Below are 14882 nucleotides of genomic sequence, written 5' to 3' on the forward strand. Positions count from 1 at the left end.
ACAGCCACTGGTCCCCTTCGGCTGGGGGTGAGGTGTGTGTGTGTGTGTGTGTGTGTGTGTTTCTGCGTGGCAGGGGTGGGGAGGGTGGGGGGTGGGGGTGGGGGGGTTGACAGAGTGCTGGCCTGAGGCTTCCCAGTAGGTGGTCCTTGGGGTACCTTGAAACCGCCAGGCACGAGAGTGGAGAAGGAGGAGTCAGGCACAGTGTGAAATGGGGGAGGACCAGATAGGCAGGACCACCAGACACACGGCTACAAGGGTGTCCTTTTACTTGTCTGAACGCTGTCTGATACACCACCATCCTCTTCAACATCTCCTGCGGCTGCCAGGAATAAAAAACAGTCCCCCCACAGGAAGTTAAAGATAGGTACCCTCTGCTCCCTGGTGCCAGGCCCTGGGGCTGCCAGCCTGAGGCTGCCTTGTTCCTCCCCAAACAGACTTATGTTAGGGAGCACTCCAGGGCTCCCGTGCAGCTGTTGCTGCGGAGCTGAGGAGAGTCCACTCATCATGAGCCAGGGAACACAGGCTGACTCAGCGGGCAGGCCCAGAGCATGACCTTTGCCCTTTAGGGGCGCTGACAGGACAGCTAAAGCTCAAAATTAGGACGGGAGTGCCCCACCATGACGTCTGGGTAGGGTTTCCTTGACGTCCCCCCACTGTGGGAGGTCAGTCAGAGGCTGGAGTCTGTGGGGTAACTGTGACCCCCAGCTCCCTTAGCTGTGAGGACTGGGGTCAGTGGACCTTTCCACTCCCCCAGGGCCACACCCAGAGGGTTGAGACTCGAAATGGGGACAGCAAGGGATCTTCTTTGGCTATGTTCCCAGTGGAGCTGCCCCACGCCTGGCCAGACAGGCCTTGCGCACAGGTCAGGGCCAACACAATCTCTTAGGCTCTGGGAGGAATGGTAAGATCATGGCTTTGGAGGCCCAGAGGCTTGTGGGTAAGCAGCCCACAGACAAACATCACCTAATCACACAGCTTCCTCAGCTGTGAACGGGGGTGATGGGAGCCATCTTCCGAGGCTACACAGAGCCTGACACATGGCAACCCCCACATATGTGCATGTGCACATGTATATGCATGGGTGTGAATGTACATGGAGGTCAAAGGACAACCTCGGCTGTCATTTTTCGGGTGCCACCCACCCTATCTTTTGAGACAGAATCTCTTAGTGACCTGGAACTCACAGTAGGCTAGGCTGGCCCACCAGCAAGCCCCAAGGACCTGCCTGTCTCTGTCCCCTCTATACTGGGGTTATGTCACCATGCCCAACTTTAAAAAAAAAAGTGGATCCTGGGGTTTGAATTTAGGTCCTCATGCTCACACAGCAAACTCTTCACCAGCTCAGCCAGTTCCCCAGACTCAAAGCCGCCATCTCTAGATGGAGCCTCAGGCTGTGTAGTCAGAGAACAGGAGTTCTACCTGACAGGTTCACACCCGCTGCAAATCATGCGGGTTCATCTCTTAACCAATAAGGTGACAAGATGATGGCTGATCTTTGTGTCCTATCTCACTTCCCTTCCAGAGGTGTCAGAAACTGGGCGAGAGGATCCTGGTTTGCTGCACTAGAAACGCCCCCGAGGGGTCCCAAGGGGCTTACCAGGACCTCCGATTTCACAGCTGGCCTGTAGATGAAGTTGGGTTCCTGGTGGACCATGACAGGTTTGGAGATGGTGGACACTCCAGGGCCTCGTGGAGGCTGTGGGCTTGGGCAAAATGTCTACAGGGGTTAGTTTAAGAGACCCGTGTGAAGTCATGGTGAGTGTGGCCAGGGATAGCCACTGTACTTCTACAAACATGCAGATCACACCCATGCACGAAGCCAGCCCGACTCAGCCACCCTGACAGGTCTGGGGTAGGCTCTTGTCACGGACAGAACGCCACAGTGTCTCTAAGGAATCAGCGACCAGCACAGAGGGCACACTTTCAAAGCTCCCTCACACTGGTCACCCAGTATCCCCTTCCTTAAAAGACTTTCCTCTGGCAGTATTCAAGTCCCTGTGGGGTAACAAGAGGCATCTGTGGTTCCGTGTCTAGGCACAGTATCCAGAAGCCCTGGGCTGATGACTGCTCAGAGACCAGACCATTCTGGAACTGACAATACTTGTTCTAACCACATGATCACTTGGTAAACCATCTCTCAACAAGGCGCAGCCGTATCCCCAAACCCTTGGCGGGTCCCTGGAGAGTGTCAGCATCTACCTGGCCTGACTTCCAAAGCCCTTCATCAGATTCTTGTCTCCCCACTGTTTCCTTCCCAGACTCCACACTTATCCCGACACCTGTGTATACCCCCTTTCACCTTGTTTCCTGCTAGACCGTCTTGGGCCGGGACTACGGCTGCGGTCTAACGGTGGGTCCCAGGGCCTAGCGGAGTGCCTAGCATGCGGTAGGTGCTTCACAAACATGTGAATCTACAAGTAAGTCAACAGCATGGCGGGCACCCATGCAGTGCCTGGGCACACATACATGCACGGTTCTGAAACCTTCCTCAGGCGGTGCTGGGATGTCAGGCACACACAGTGCCTGATTCTACTCCTGAGGCCTGCTAATGAGGGGTGACGACTGTACAGACATGTTACCCACATAATGAAAACTTGCAAGGGGCAGCAGGCGGAGGACTAGGTAGATGGGGTGAAGGCCAGCATGGTGAAGCAGCTTCGAGTCAAGGTCAGTGCTGCGTTTTCTGTCACTCGGATACTCATGGTCCAGTCCTTTACGGTTCCTTGTGTGGGGACCTTAACCCTCCATTTGCTCTGATCAAGGTTCCTTGGAAGTCAGAGTGGAGCCCCCCCCATGCATTGGTTCTCACAGCAGTTGGGTGCCACTTGTATTCCTATTTTACAGACTAGGCTGTCCAGGCTCACATACTATTTAGAGTAACAGGTGCCCAAAGTCATTTAGCTAGGGAACGTCAGAACAAGATTCCAGATTATACAGTCTGACTCATTACCATCCCTCCTGCCATCATTATGTTCCTTGCTGCTCCGATGCCCTTCCTCTGCCCCCTGCTGTGCTGTATCCCTCAAGGCTCAGCTCTAAGCCCCAACAAGGCAGAGGTATCCTCAGATGGAGCGCTTCACTGTGCTAGCTTAGAGAAGAGCCCTGTATTTGCAGTGGCTCTCCCTTCAGATGGCAAACTCGCGGAAGGCAGGTGTGCCAGCCTCATGGTACCTTCTCAGCTCTGCCCCTACCTACTTCTCATACCAAGAGGGACAAGGCATGAACCTGGTGTCTCATCTCAGAATCAGATTTGTTAATGAAAAGCTACTGCCCACTTTTTTGGTGTCATTTGCAGAGAGGGATGGGACTTTCTTGCCAGGCTAACACAGTGTCCCAAAGCTGGTGGCTGGTTCGGCTCTGGGGAGATGTTCCCAGACTGAGGCTCACAGAGTTCCAATGCCTCTGAGATCCTCTAGCCGGGAATTGTCAGCATCAGGAACCTGACATTGTCCCGTTCCCCTGGGTGATCTGAGCCACTAGACCCACCCTCCCCACGGAAACTTGAGTGGTGGTGAAAGCCATTGGTGGGGTGCTGCTGACCATCTCCAGCACCTCACCCCCAGGGGACAGGAGCCCCTGCGGCCGAGTCACGAGCCTGGCCATGAGCTACTAGGATCAAAGTCTCACACGGCCCTCAGGGATTGGCTCTCCCAAAGCAGCCTTTGGCTAAAGATCAATCGATGGGAAATATGTCTCTCTGAAAATACCACCGTGCAATCTCTCGACATCCAAGAAAAACATTTCCCATCTTTTAATAGTAAACTTGACAATTTCTAAGAACTCATCTTCAGTGTTTCTTGGGTGGTGGCCAGAAGTATCTGAGTGTCACACGGCAAGCCAGGATCGCGGCTAGTACTATGGAAAAGGGTGCTGTAATGTCCTAAGGCTACCCTGGGTAGTCCTCCCTTTATTTTCAGAGCTAGGTACCCCCCACAGTTTCCCTCATGCCCCCTTCTCCAGGCAAGCCAAGGGTTCACTTCCCACTCATGAGACGTTCTCAGGCTATTCATCCACACAACCAGAAAGGTCTACACTGCAGGTCACCAGCCACCACTAGCCAGGAGCTAAGAGGACAGTGACACTGACCCGACACATTGCTGCTCATTTCATGGTCACAGCAATTCCCCATGTAAACACAGGACTGCAAACCCAGTGGAAAGCACACTCATGCAGGACAGGACAGCAGGCCTGGGCAGTGGGGGGAGACGATGCTTCCTCCTGCCTCCACTCACTGGGGCAGTGGAGGGCATGGGAAACAGCGCCCACATCCCACTTTGTTTGCAAGCACACCATGCAGAATAAGGCGGTACCTTTGGGGTGGGTGGGAAGCTCCGCTCCGGGGTGGGGGAGCTGGTGGGCTTCCCACTGGGGGTGTTTGCCTCCCAGTCATCGGTTGGACGGCCTGGATCCCCACTGCGGAAGGGGTGGCTGCCCAGGGCCTCTTCTAGTGCCGAGGGCAGTGGGCGGGTAGGAGTGAGGTCTTGGGTGGGAATGGATGGCGGGGGAGGAATGGGAATCGGGGGCGGGGTGCGTTGCACCCAAGGCGAGGATGAGGCGCTCATGTGGCCTGCTGAGGGAACCACAGGAGGGGCGGGGACCTTGGCAGGTGGGTTGATGGGTGGAGGGTGGGGCATCACAGGCAGTGCCGAGGGGGCCTTGGGGGGGTAGTAGAACATGTCCAGGGGGATGTCATCCAAGTCGGTGGTGTGGAGGTGGAGCCCCCCGGCGAAGCGTCTCAAGGGTGGGGCCAGAGGAGACACAGAAGGTGGGGGAGGCGGGGGCCCTGTGGTCATCTGGGGGTGGGGAAGTTCTGTCATTATCCACCCCACGGCATATCAGCTACAGTGCTCCTTCCTTGTACTGCTAGAGCCCCAGCCCGCAGACCAGAACAGCGGGTGCTGCCACCCAGCTCCTCAGCCAAGGAGAGGCCCGAGCTATGCCACCTGGGTGTGATCAGAACGTTTACTCTCTAGAGCAGGACACATTTGAGCATGTAGGGGTAGCCTTAGTGCGACAGCAGGGACAACAGGCCCGTGGGGACTGTCTCAGGGCAGAAGGGACCTGTGGTCACTCAGAAGACAAATGCATAATTACAGGCATGTCGCCCTCCCCAAAACAGGAGGTGAAGAGGGAGCTGTCGGGGCCGGGCTGCAGACAGTGGAGGGTGCACCAGCGTGGCTGTGATGACCACCAGGGGCCACCATGCTTCCCCCTGTCCTCAGGGTGCATGTTCTAAGGGTGTCAGGAGGGTCCATGTGAAGAGGCCGATCTGTTACCTCAGCAATCTCATTCTCAGCAGAGGAAATCTGTTGCAGGCGGGTCTGACAGAGCCTCTCCACCCAGTACTGAGTCTTTTCTGATTCCTCTAGGTCTTCCCGCTCAGTCTCAGACACCTGGGACCCAGGACCGGTGTCCAAAGGAGAGGACAAAGGGCACACTGAGTCACGCGGGCAGTGACACACAGAGGCACGGCTCTACCCCTCCCCAAGTACAGGCGCTTGTCGGCATCTAGAAAAAGAAGCAGGCCTCTTCCACCTGGGCTCCCAGGGCACCAAACCCCAGGCTCTCGGAGTTCTTTCGAAACTTCTTTCCCCCTTCTACGAGTTTACTCTCGCTTCTCCACAGGGCTGCCCTGTCCTCAGAAATGCAGGTTCAATCTTATTCTTCATTTTGAAGCTAATCTATTCTTAGTGCCAGACCTAATCCACTTCCCATTTCCCAGGACTTCTCTGGTTTTCTAATCTAATCAGCCTGGCTTTGTGATTCATGGGAGCATTAAAGAGAGGCAGGAAGAGCACTGCCTGCAGTCAGGGAGCTCAGGCCAACCACCTCCCTCAAGACACAGGGACCCCTCGTGCTGTGAGAGCACTACTGGCATGCTTAGTCTTAGGTATAGTCACAGGTTATAGAGGTCTAGCCTCAGACACCCCACATTGATGGGAGCAGCCTCGGACTCCAAGCCTGATTTACTGGAGATAGTTTCAGACTTGACATCTACACTTGACAAAGGTTGGACCCACATACTGAGAGCCATGCAGCTCGGTGAGACTTGGTAGTAAGAGCAGACTGACTGAGACTGGCAGGTGGAAGGTGACCCAGGCTTTCCAGAGAGGACGAGGGGCTAACCTCAGCTAGATTGTGAGTCAGACCAGCTCCATTGACACACCTAAGGAGAAGAGGCCTTGTCATAGAATTATTCCTAGGTGGAGTAAATAAAGGGGGCAGACATGTATCAGTGGCAAGCCTGAGACCTAGTCTGGACAGAGAGGGTAGCCTCAGACCCAGACCCTAAGCCAGGAGTCTAGCCTTAGCCTCAGACATACACCTTACCTAGAGCTGTCCTCAGATGACCCTGGGTCGGTGGGGCAGTTGCAATCTCTAGACTTGGAGGGAAGGGCCTGTCTTTACACCCTGTCTGTGGATAAAGACCCCAACTGGCCCTCGGAAGTGCGGTGGGACAGTGCACACACCGCGACCGCGCACACACACCTCCTGGGCCAGCCGGTTGATCTTCAGCTGCTTCTCCTTCTCCAGCATCTCCTCCTTCTCTTTGTAGAGCTTCTGCTCAAACTCCAGCTCCTTCTTGTTCTTTCTCAAGTCCTGCAGGCTGTCATGCTTGGCTTTCTTCTTCTCTGCTCCTTTCTGGACGGGGCGTTGTGTGTGTGAGAGGGTCACAGGGTGGTGTTGGCACCAGCACAAGACAGCAAGCAGGGCATCCAACTCACAGACAAGACGAGGCAGCCTGCCTCAGTGGGCCCCACTCACAGCTCTGGGCTACCACACTGGGCACTGGACCAATGAGGTCCGGCAGACCACGGTTCCCTCCATCAGCCAGAACTGGCTTGCTAACTGGTTCACCAACTAGCTGTGTGACCTTTTGGCTAAGTTCTGTAACCTCTCTGGGCCTGGACTCACCACATCTCTACAGCAGTGGAAACAGCTGCCCTCACAGGCTTCTAGCCAGTGCCCATGAAATACCATCTGTGAAAGGGCTTTGTAAATCTCCGAGGACTGCTCAATAAAAGGCGTCGTGCTCACTTCCTAGGACCTGGGTGCTTGCCTTCCCCAGCATCAGAGGAGGAAGGTGGCTCGATGCTAGAGATGCATTCTGGGAGATTCTAGAAAAGCTGAGTGAGCTAATCAACCTGCTGTGCAGAGGTCATCTCTCCTGGTCTAGACGTGGGACCCTAAGCCAGGGATGCTGGATTCTGTCTTAATCTGTAAGCTCTACATAGTATCACCCAGAGCATCCAAAACCAGGGTTCCCTCTAAACTGTGTCTTCAACTGAGACCTCTCTGAAGACTCCAGGACTGGGAGATGCAGGGTCAGGAGGAAGCCACAAGCTCGGAGACACCAAGTCCCTTGCCCAAAGTCAGACGGAGCCAGGCTCAGACCTGAGTCCCCCAGGTCCCAGCCTTTATCTGGGGCAGAGCGGCCCAGCAGTGGGAGATGGCTCCCACCACACAGCAGAGAGCACAGAGTCGGCGCTCACAAGTGGCTGTGGAGAAGGCTGTGGGACAGTTCCCAGAACAGCTGGGCCTCTGCCTAACAGGTTCCCTGCTTTTCTGCTCTGAGTCAGTTCAGAGTCCAAGGCCAGGGATGAGGAACTGAACTTCCAAGAGTGCATGGGGCCCTGCTTAGTTCACAGCCCACCCTGCTCATCAGGCCCCTAGCTCGGCTCATGTCTCACATCATGTTGTAGACAGCATGTTCAGACAGCACTCCTCAACAGGAGCTGGAAATGTTCTACTCAGTGGCAGCTGGCTAGAATAAGGTCACGGTCTCCTCAGGGGCCACCACAACTGGAACGGCCATTCTATTGGTTAGAAAACCAAACAAAACCTACACCTCCTATCCCATTCTCAGTAAGAGCATCCACTGACAGAAGCGATGGGCAGATGGCTAACGAGCACTGCCAGTGAGCTCCTCTACTCCTGTACCGATAGCTTAGACGCCCACGAGCCTGCCTTTCCTGACAGGCTGGGAGCTGGGCACATCAGGCCATGTGTGATTTATAGAAGCAGTTCCTTGTGGAGTGTGTGTGTGTGTGTGTGTGTGTGTGTGTGTGGACAGGGAGTGCTGTAGGTACATACATACAGAGGACAGCCTTAGGTTGTGGTCCTTGGAACCTTCTACTGCTGTCTAAGACAGGCTCTTTCACTGGACTGGAACTTTACCACAAAGGCCTGGGAGTCTTTAGGGACCGCCTCTGCCCATCTAGTCATCTCTGAGATTACAGGTGCATGCTACCACACCCAGGTTTTTCTGTGGGCTCTGGGATCTGAACTCAGATCCTTGCACTTGAAAGGCAAGCATTTTACCCACTGAGCTGTCTCTCCAGTCTCAAGTCACTCAAGCAGTTCTTGTGAAGGGTCCTGGAAAAACTGTAACTCCTCCAGGGCCCGTGCAGACCGGTGGCCTTGAGCTGAGGGGACTTGTTGCAGTGTAGGAATGGGAGACATGCACTCTCTTCTTTCAGTAAGGGGGTTCTGCTCATGGCTGTGGACACCCCCTTATGTTCCTTAGCTCCAGCTGCTGAGAAACAAATCATCTCTGGTGGCGCTGGACAGTGATGACGGGTTTTCAGAGCTGCTGTGAGGGATAAGGTTGTGCTGGCCCCTTAATCGTCAGTTATACTCATGACAAAGATCCGTTTCTGTCTATTTACCAACAACTCTTCTCTTTGGGAAATGAGAACAGAAACCAAAATACCAGTTGTTCTAAAGTGACAATGGAATTGGTGATGGGAAATCTTGCCTGACCTCTTTACTAAGAGCAACTTCCAAGGAATGTGACTCGTGTGTGTAGAACATTCCAGCTCATTTACATTTCCATAGCTATTAACATGCCCTACCTGTCTGTTTTTATTATTTTTCCAGTAAACTTTACATATGTGTACATGCATGTGCACACGGATGTGTAACCCATGTATGTGTGTATGTATATGTATGAAGGTGTGCATGCACATGTGTACTGTATCTGCTGTTCTCTTTTGCCTAGTAGAGACTATAAAGGGAAGACTTAGCAGTCTAACTCAATGAGACTCCCCCAGACATGTTCAGCTTCCAGCCTGCAAAGAGAATGGCTACAAATGTAGCCCAATACAAAACCACAGACTTACTTAAAACAGTATGGGGTTATTCTTGCAAAGCTTCTGTAACTTGATTGCATGTGAATTTTGTAGGTGACAATGCTGTGTTACAATGTTAAAAGGTTGGACAGGACTTCAAGCTGTGGATTCAGCCTGTGGCATAGAGGGCACAGTCCTAGGAGGCCACACACTTTCTGAGATTAGAACAGGCTGGGAAGGAGTCCTTCAGGGGCTATAGCCTGAGCCTGGTCACTGCTGTGGAAAGCTGGGCTCCCAGGTAAAAATGAACACCTGCGTCAGGAATACCACTGCTGTTGTGTTACGGGGGTGTGCTGGGCAGTGGCTGCCACAGCTTTGCTCCCAGGGGACCTTGCTAGTGAGGGCTGAGCTAACTGAGTGATGTCATACAGTTGAGTTCACTCAGATTTATGCCAGCTGCCTGATTTCTAAATGCCAAGCCATCTTGAATGTCTAATATACAGTACAGATATTAACCGTGGCATTTTCATAATCAAATGTTGATGAAATTTAGTAAGACAAAAGATGAGAGTTTTATGGGGCCTGGAGATAGTGTAATAAGATTTAGATAGAAAATTAAAGGTCTCAGAGAATGGAAAGATACATAATCCTAGACCTGGGCAGAGATGGGTCTAGGGAACAGTTGGAATTAATATGGCTGTTTTTCCAGACTGGGGTGCCAAATTCCACACAAGCTGTATCTGGCAGGGTCATCATGAACTGCTTTATGTCACTCGCCCTGGCATTTTTACCCCGCCTAGCCTAGGCTTCTGGTCATGGCTCTGGTCTTGCTTGGCAAAGCAAGTCTGAAGTTACTTGGCCCCGCGCAAGCCCAGCAGAGCCTCCCAGGCGAGTCTTCTGTAGGAATGCTTGCTCCCTCCCAGTATACCGCTACCACGGCACCCCTGCCAGATACCAGGCAGACAGCGGCGAAGAGTCGGCTTTGCAAGTGAACGGGGAGAAGAAATGTTCGGAAGAGACCACAGCTCACATGAAACTCAGCAGCACACGGCACCTCACTCAGGCCCATCCTACCTTCCGCATGGTTGGGAACTTGCCATCGTAACGGTAAAACCACCCAAAGGCTACAAGGACAGAGAACAAATGATGAGACGCAGCATCCATGGGCAACCGTTGGGAGTTGGTTCACAAGGAACGTGTGGCTTTGTGAAATCCAACAGCAGAATCAAGCTCTCTGGCCCACTTTTCCCTCACCTGAAGAGGGATCTGGGGCAGAGCAGGCAGGAGACCGCCTGGGCACTGCCCTGATTCCCAGGCTCAGGTCACCATTCCCAGAGCACTGGCTTCAGAAGTTCATGCCAGAAAACTAGCAAGATCGCCCTTGTGGAAAGACACTTTTCCAAATCACAAAGCCCGTGGGAAGAAAGATGCCTGGTCTCCACAGCTAAGAAACGACTTCAGACAAAAGGCAGCTGAGCCTCTCTGCCTGGAACTGTTCCAGACAGAGCCAGAGTGTCTCACAGCACAGCTCGCAGTCCCTCTTTAAACACCAAAGAAAGGCAGTCATTTTGGAAGGTTCTGGGAGGGCAGTTACAGCAACAGCAAGCAGGAGATAAGCTTCTAGAAAGGACTTACCTTACCCAGATCAGATAAACAAGGCATAGTCTCCCTGCCCAGGCAACAACACAGCGGGGCAGTACCCCAGACCTGAGCCCTCAAGGCTAGAGGTGACAGCCCACGCTGGGCTCTCAGTGCTGGGCTGGGTTTTGAGCTCAGGATTAGATCAGGCACTTTAGCCCAGTGGCTGAGATGGGAGGGGTCTAAGGAGTTTTATGGGAGAGGCCAGATAAGTGAGGGGAGTTTGGGAGGCAGTATTTAAATATTTAAGCCAGTGACTGGGCTGTACTGGAAAGTGACAGGTACGTTTTCAGCCTAGACATGGATCTTGTCCCTAAAGTTTGGTGCTCAGTGCATGGGCCAAGCAGAGGCCTGGAGCCTCCTTATAGACCCCAGTGGTTCCCATCATGGTCTCCACTCTTTCTGAGGGAGGTGGGCAGAGCGAGCAGGGCAGCCAAGCCAGGGAGCGGAGCACGGGCGCCAACCTGTGGTCCCTGCTTCTCCGTGTTTCCATCCAGATGGTCTGCAGGCTCCAGCTTGGCCTCCTGATCATCTACCCAGGGGAAAAGAGGGACAAGCTGATGAGCAGGAGTCACGAGAGGAGCTGCGTAGGAGCCCCGGAGCCTGCGTCCAATTTATTGTCTCCAGGAAGCTGTGGGGTCAGGGGCAGAAACCTGGGTGGGGTCTAACTCAGTTAACAGGGTCGGAGCTGCAGGGTGGTCAAGGAGCAGCTTCCTGGATGAGTTTCTGCTGGCCATGCAGCCTTCCCTTACCTCTGGGGAGGGGGTCAGGGGAAGAAGAAAACGGAGCCTCTCGGAGGCCTGGCTGCCTCTGTGGATCAGCTCTGAATGCAAGCTACAGTCATAAATGCTGTCAGCTGACAAGATCTAGAACCACCTGGGAGGCAGAGTGGGCGTGTCTGGGAGGGAGTTTCCAGATTGGGTTAACTGAGGTGGGAACACCCAGCCTGAAGTGAGGGGTACCATCCCATGGGCTGGGCTAACAGAATGAATAAACAGGAACAAGCAAGCTGAATATCAGCTGAGTACAGTGTGTTTGTGTGTGCATGGTGTGTGTGATGTGTGTGTGTGTGTGTGTGTGTGTGACTTGTGTGGTGTGTGTGACATGTGGTGTGCTGTCTGTTGTATATGTGATGTGTGTGGTGTGTGTGTGACGTTTGGTATGCAGTCTGTGTGCTATGTGTGTTGTGTGTGTGTGTGTTTCTTGACTATGGACATGAGGTGAGCAGCTGCCTCATACACTAGTTGCCATGACTTCCCTGTCATGATGGACTGTATCCTTAAACCGTGGGCCTAAGCAAACTGCCCCTTCCTTAAACTGTTTTGGTCACAGCAGCAAGAGAAGGAATGAACACAGGGCTAATGCTTGCACTGTGAAGATGGCTGGACAGCTGCAGCTGCTGCCCCAGGGGCGAGGACTCAGCCATCAATCCGGCTTGTGGACTGCCTCAGGATAGTGTATCCTGAGTAAAAGGAAAACTCTTGTTCCTTTCACTCAGGACATTTAATTTGGTTAGAAAGCATTAAATAAATACCTGGCTTGTGAAAGGGCTTTTATTTTCCATAATCCCTGAGAGGGTGAGCTCTCTGTGAAGCGGACACCCAGTTTCTAGAAGGTACCACACCAACTCGGATTACTTTCACAGAGGTAATTAAAATTGATTTCTCTCCTTCAGAAGCTCCTATTTCACTCACAAATTAGCTCCTGCCTGGAATAAGTATCATTCATTGGGAATTTAGCTCAGGTCACATCCTCAGCAAGTATGGACTAGCACGGGGAAGGCTGATAAGTGTGCTTTGTCGTCCCTGAGAGATGACACCCTGTCCTGCTGCCAGGAAGGAACGCACCGGGAAGAGTGAAATGGAAGACGTCAGACTACTGCACCACTCTTCTGGTGTTGGCAGGGGTTTCCCTGTAGGGCTCAGGTGGGATCTCAAATTGGGTTAGTTATCTAGGCCCATGGCAAAGAGGAACCTTGGTTCTGGGGTCCAGGGAGCCCCCACAGTCTAGGCCCTGAGCAAAGTCAATCACAAACAGAAACAGTGGGTGGGAGTGAACACCCAGCCAGAAATGAGGGACCCACACTGCTTGGAGCCCCTCTCTTTCCCTAGCTCCTGAGACGCCCTGAGGCAGGCTGAGAGCAGGCAGATGGGAACTCATGACAGGGCCTGGGCTGAAACTGCAGGAAGAACACACAGCTGCTAAAGAGGGGATGGGAAGGGTGTGGGAGCTTAGACCCAACACAGCACCCCCAGATTCCAGAGGGCACATGGGGGGCTCATGGCATCCCCCAGATTCCAGTGGGCACATGGGGGCTCTCATGGCATCCCCCAGATTCCAGAGGGCACATGGGGGCTCATGGCATCCCCCAGATTCCAGAGGGCACATGGGGGGCTCATGGCATACCCCAGATTCCAGTGGGCACATGGGGAGCTCATGGCATCCCCAGATTCCAGAGGGCACATGGGGGGCTCATGGCATCCCCCAGATTCCAGAGGGCACATGGGGGGCTCTCATGCTCCTCTCCCTGCCTCCACCCTCAGCGCGCTGAGCACAGCTATCCACATGCAGGAATGTGGGCGATGGGGCACTTTGACCAGCTGCTCCCCCAGTTGCCTGGCAACCTTAGACCACCAGAGATCATCCCTCTCTTTCTCCATGCTGGTTTCAACACAGCCCCAGTTCAGAACCAGGCCAGAAGACAGCATGGCATGCTATCAGCCAGTCCTACACCTGCCAAGCTCTCTGTCCCTCTACAGCATCCCAAACATCTGGGGTGCCATGTGGGAGCTGGCGCATGAACCAGAGCCCCCACAGGAGGGCAAGCAGATCCTTCCTACCCTGAGGCTCCAGATGATGGTCCCCAACACACACTGCCTCTCCCTGACAGCCCAGTCCTGGGGTAGTCGCCTGGGGAGGTGCTGATGAGTGGGGGGGTTAGATCGTATCTCTGTCCAGCCCCCTTGACCCCAGGCCCTGCGAGGGCACCACCCTGTCCCACACAGGTCACACATACACTTGGGCTTGCGAAGGGGCGCCGGGTGCACCTCTGCGGTGACGGTCTTCGGCAGGATAAGCTGCTCCTTTGAGCCCCAGTCTTCTTCCCACTGCCTCTTAAACTTCTCTTCCTCCTCCATGATCCTGAAACGAGACCCCCACACCCGTGACTGGAGGCAGAACCTTCAAAGGCTCACTTGTTGCCACCAGAGGACCCTGGCCAGCTTGGGGAGGGAAGCTTCTAGCCCGAGCTAGGATCACCGCTGCGGTGGGAGGCCTAAACTCGGGGGCACTGAGATGAAACGTTGGTTAGGATTAGAGGGGTTGCAAGAAAAGAGGATTTAGCATAGAATTAAAAGGGGCTGCAGGTGGCCTGCCACCCCTGTGAACACACTTAGGTCCAGTGCTGAGAGCAGGCTGAACCTGTCCTGTTATTGCACTTGTACGGATGACAGCTTGAGGCCTGCTTTACCCTGAGTGACTCCATCACACAAAGCAGCGTTTGTTTGTCTTGAGTAAGAAGGCAGAGGTGGGGTGACTCTGCAACGTGTTTGGACATGTAGATACTACCAGGTATGCAGGACCAACCATGATAGCTCACTCCTAAGAGACGAGGGGTACCACCTGTAAACTTACCAAAGTAGGCTGGGAACACATGGGTACACGGGTGTATGAAAACTATCAGAAAAACAAACCGTGAAACTTACCCAGCGCACTGGACTAGTGAACCTGGATCCCATAAAGAGAAGGACACCTGATGTTTTAATGGTGACAGTTCCATTGACTGGTCATGTGACCACCCAGCATATGTCAAATGACTGATACACACATCTGGGGACTGACAGCCAGGCTACTTCCACCTGTCCCTGAGACTTCTGCTCATGTAACACCATGTGAAATGTAGTATGTGATGTGAGTGTAACGTCAGTGATTAAGGTTGGAATAAAAGAGGGAAATGGGAATTATTTGTGCATTTGAGCCAGTGAAGTCAATGTAGCTTGTGATTCAATACATTCTGCTGTGGAATGACACAGATGTGTCTATGTTTCTGACTACCGGGGCTTAGGACACGTGGCCATGGCATTCAGGATGGACCCCACACTCACTCCTCCATCTCCTTCCGATATCTCTCGTTTTCTTCAGCAGCCTTCTGAGCCATTTCCTTTTTCCTCCTGA

At 53.5% G+C, this 14882-nt stretch overlaps 1 protein-coding gene across 1 annotated transcript in view; it reads right to left on the reverse strand.

The window, feature by feature from the left end:
• The window catches only part of Ush1c (USH1 protein network component harmonin), a 43432-nt gene that overhangs the window by 8634 nt on the left and 19916 nt on the right, over positions 1-14882 (reverse strand). The window contains 8 exon segments of the mRNA XM_013124230.3: positions 269-319; positions 1598-1717; positions 4311-4793; positions 5277-5393; positions 6490-6642; positions 10146-10195; positions 13726-13850; positions 14813-14878. Of these exon segments, the coding sequence (XP_012979684.2) occupies positions 269-319; positions 1598-1717; positions 4311-4793; positions 5277-5393; positions 6490-6642; positions 10146-10195; positions 13726-13850; positions 14813-14878 (1165 nt within the window).

This window comes from Mesocricetus auratus, unplaced genomic scaffold, assembly GCF_017639785.1.
Source record: "Mesocricetus auratus isolate SY011 unplaced genomic scaffold, BCM_Maur_2.0 Super-Scaffold_100054, whole genome shotgun sequence".
Taxonomy (NCBI): Eukaryota; Metazoa; Chordata; class Mammalia; order Rodentia; family Cricetidae; genus Mesocricetus; species Mesocricetus auratus.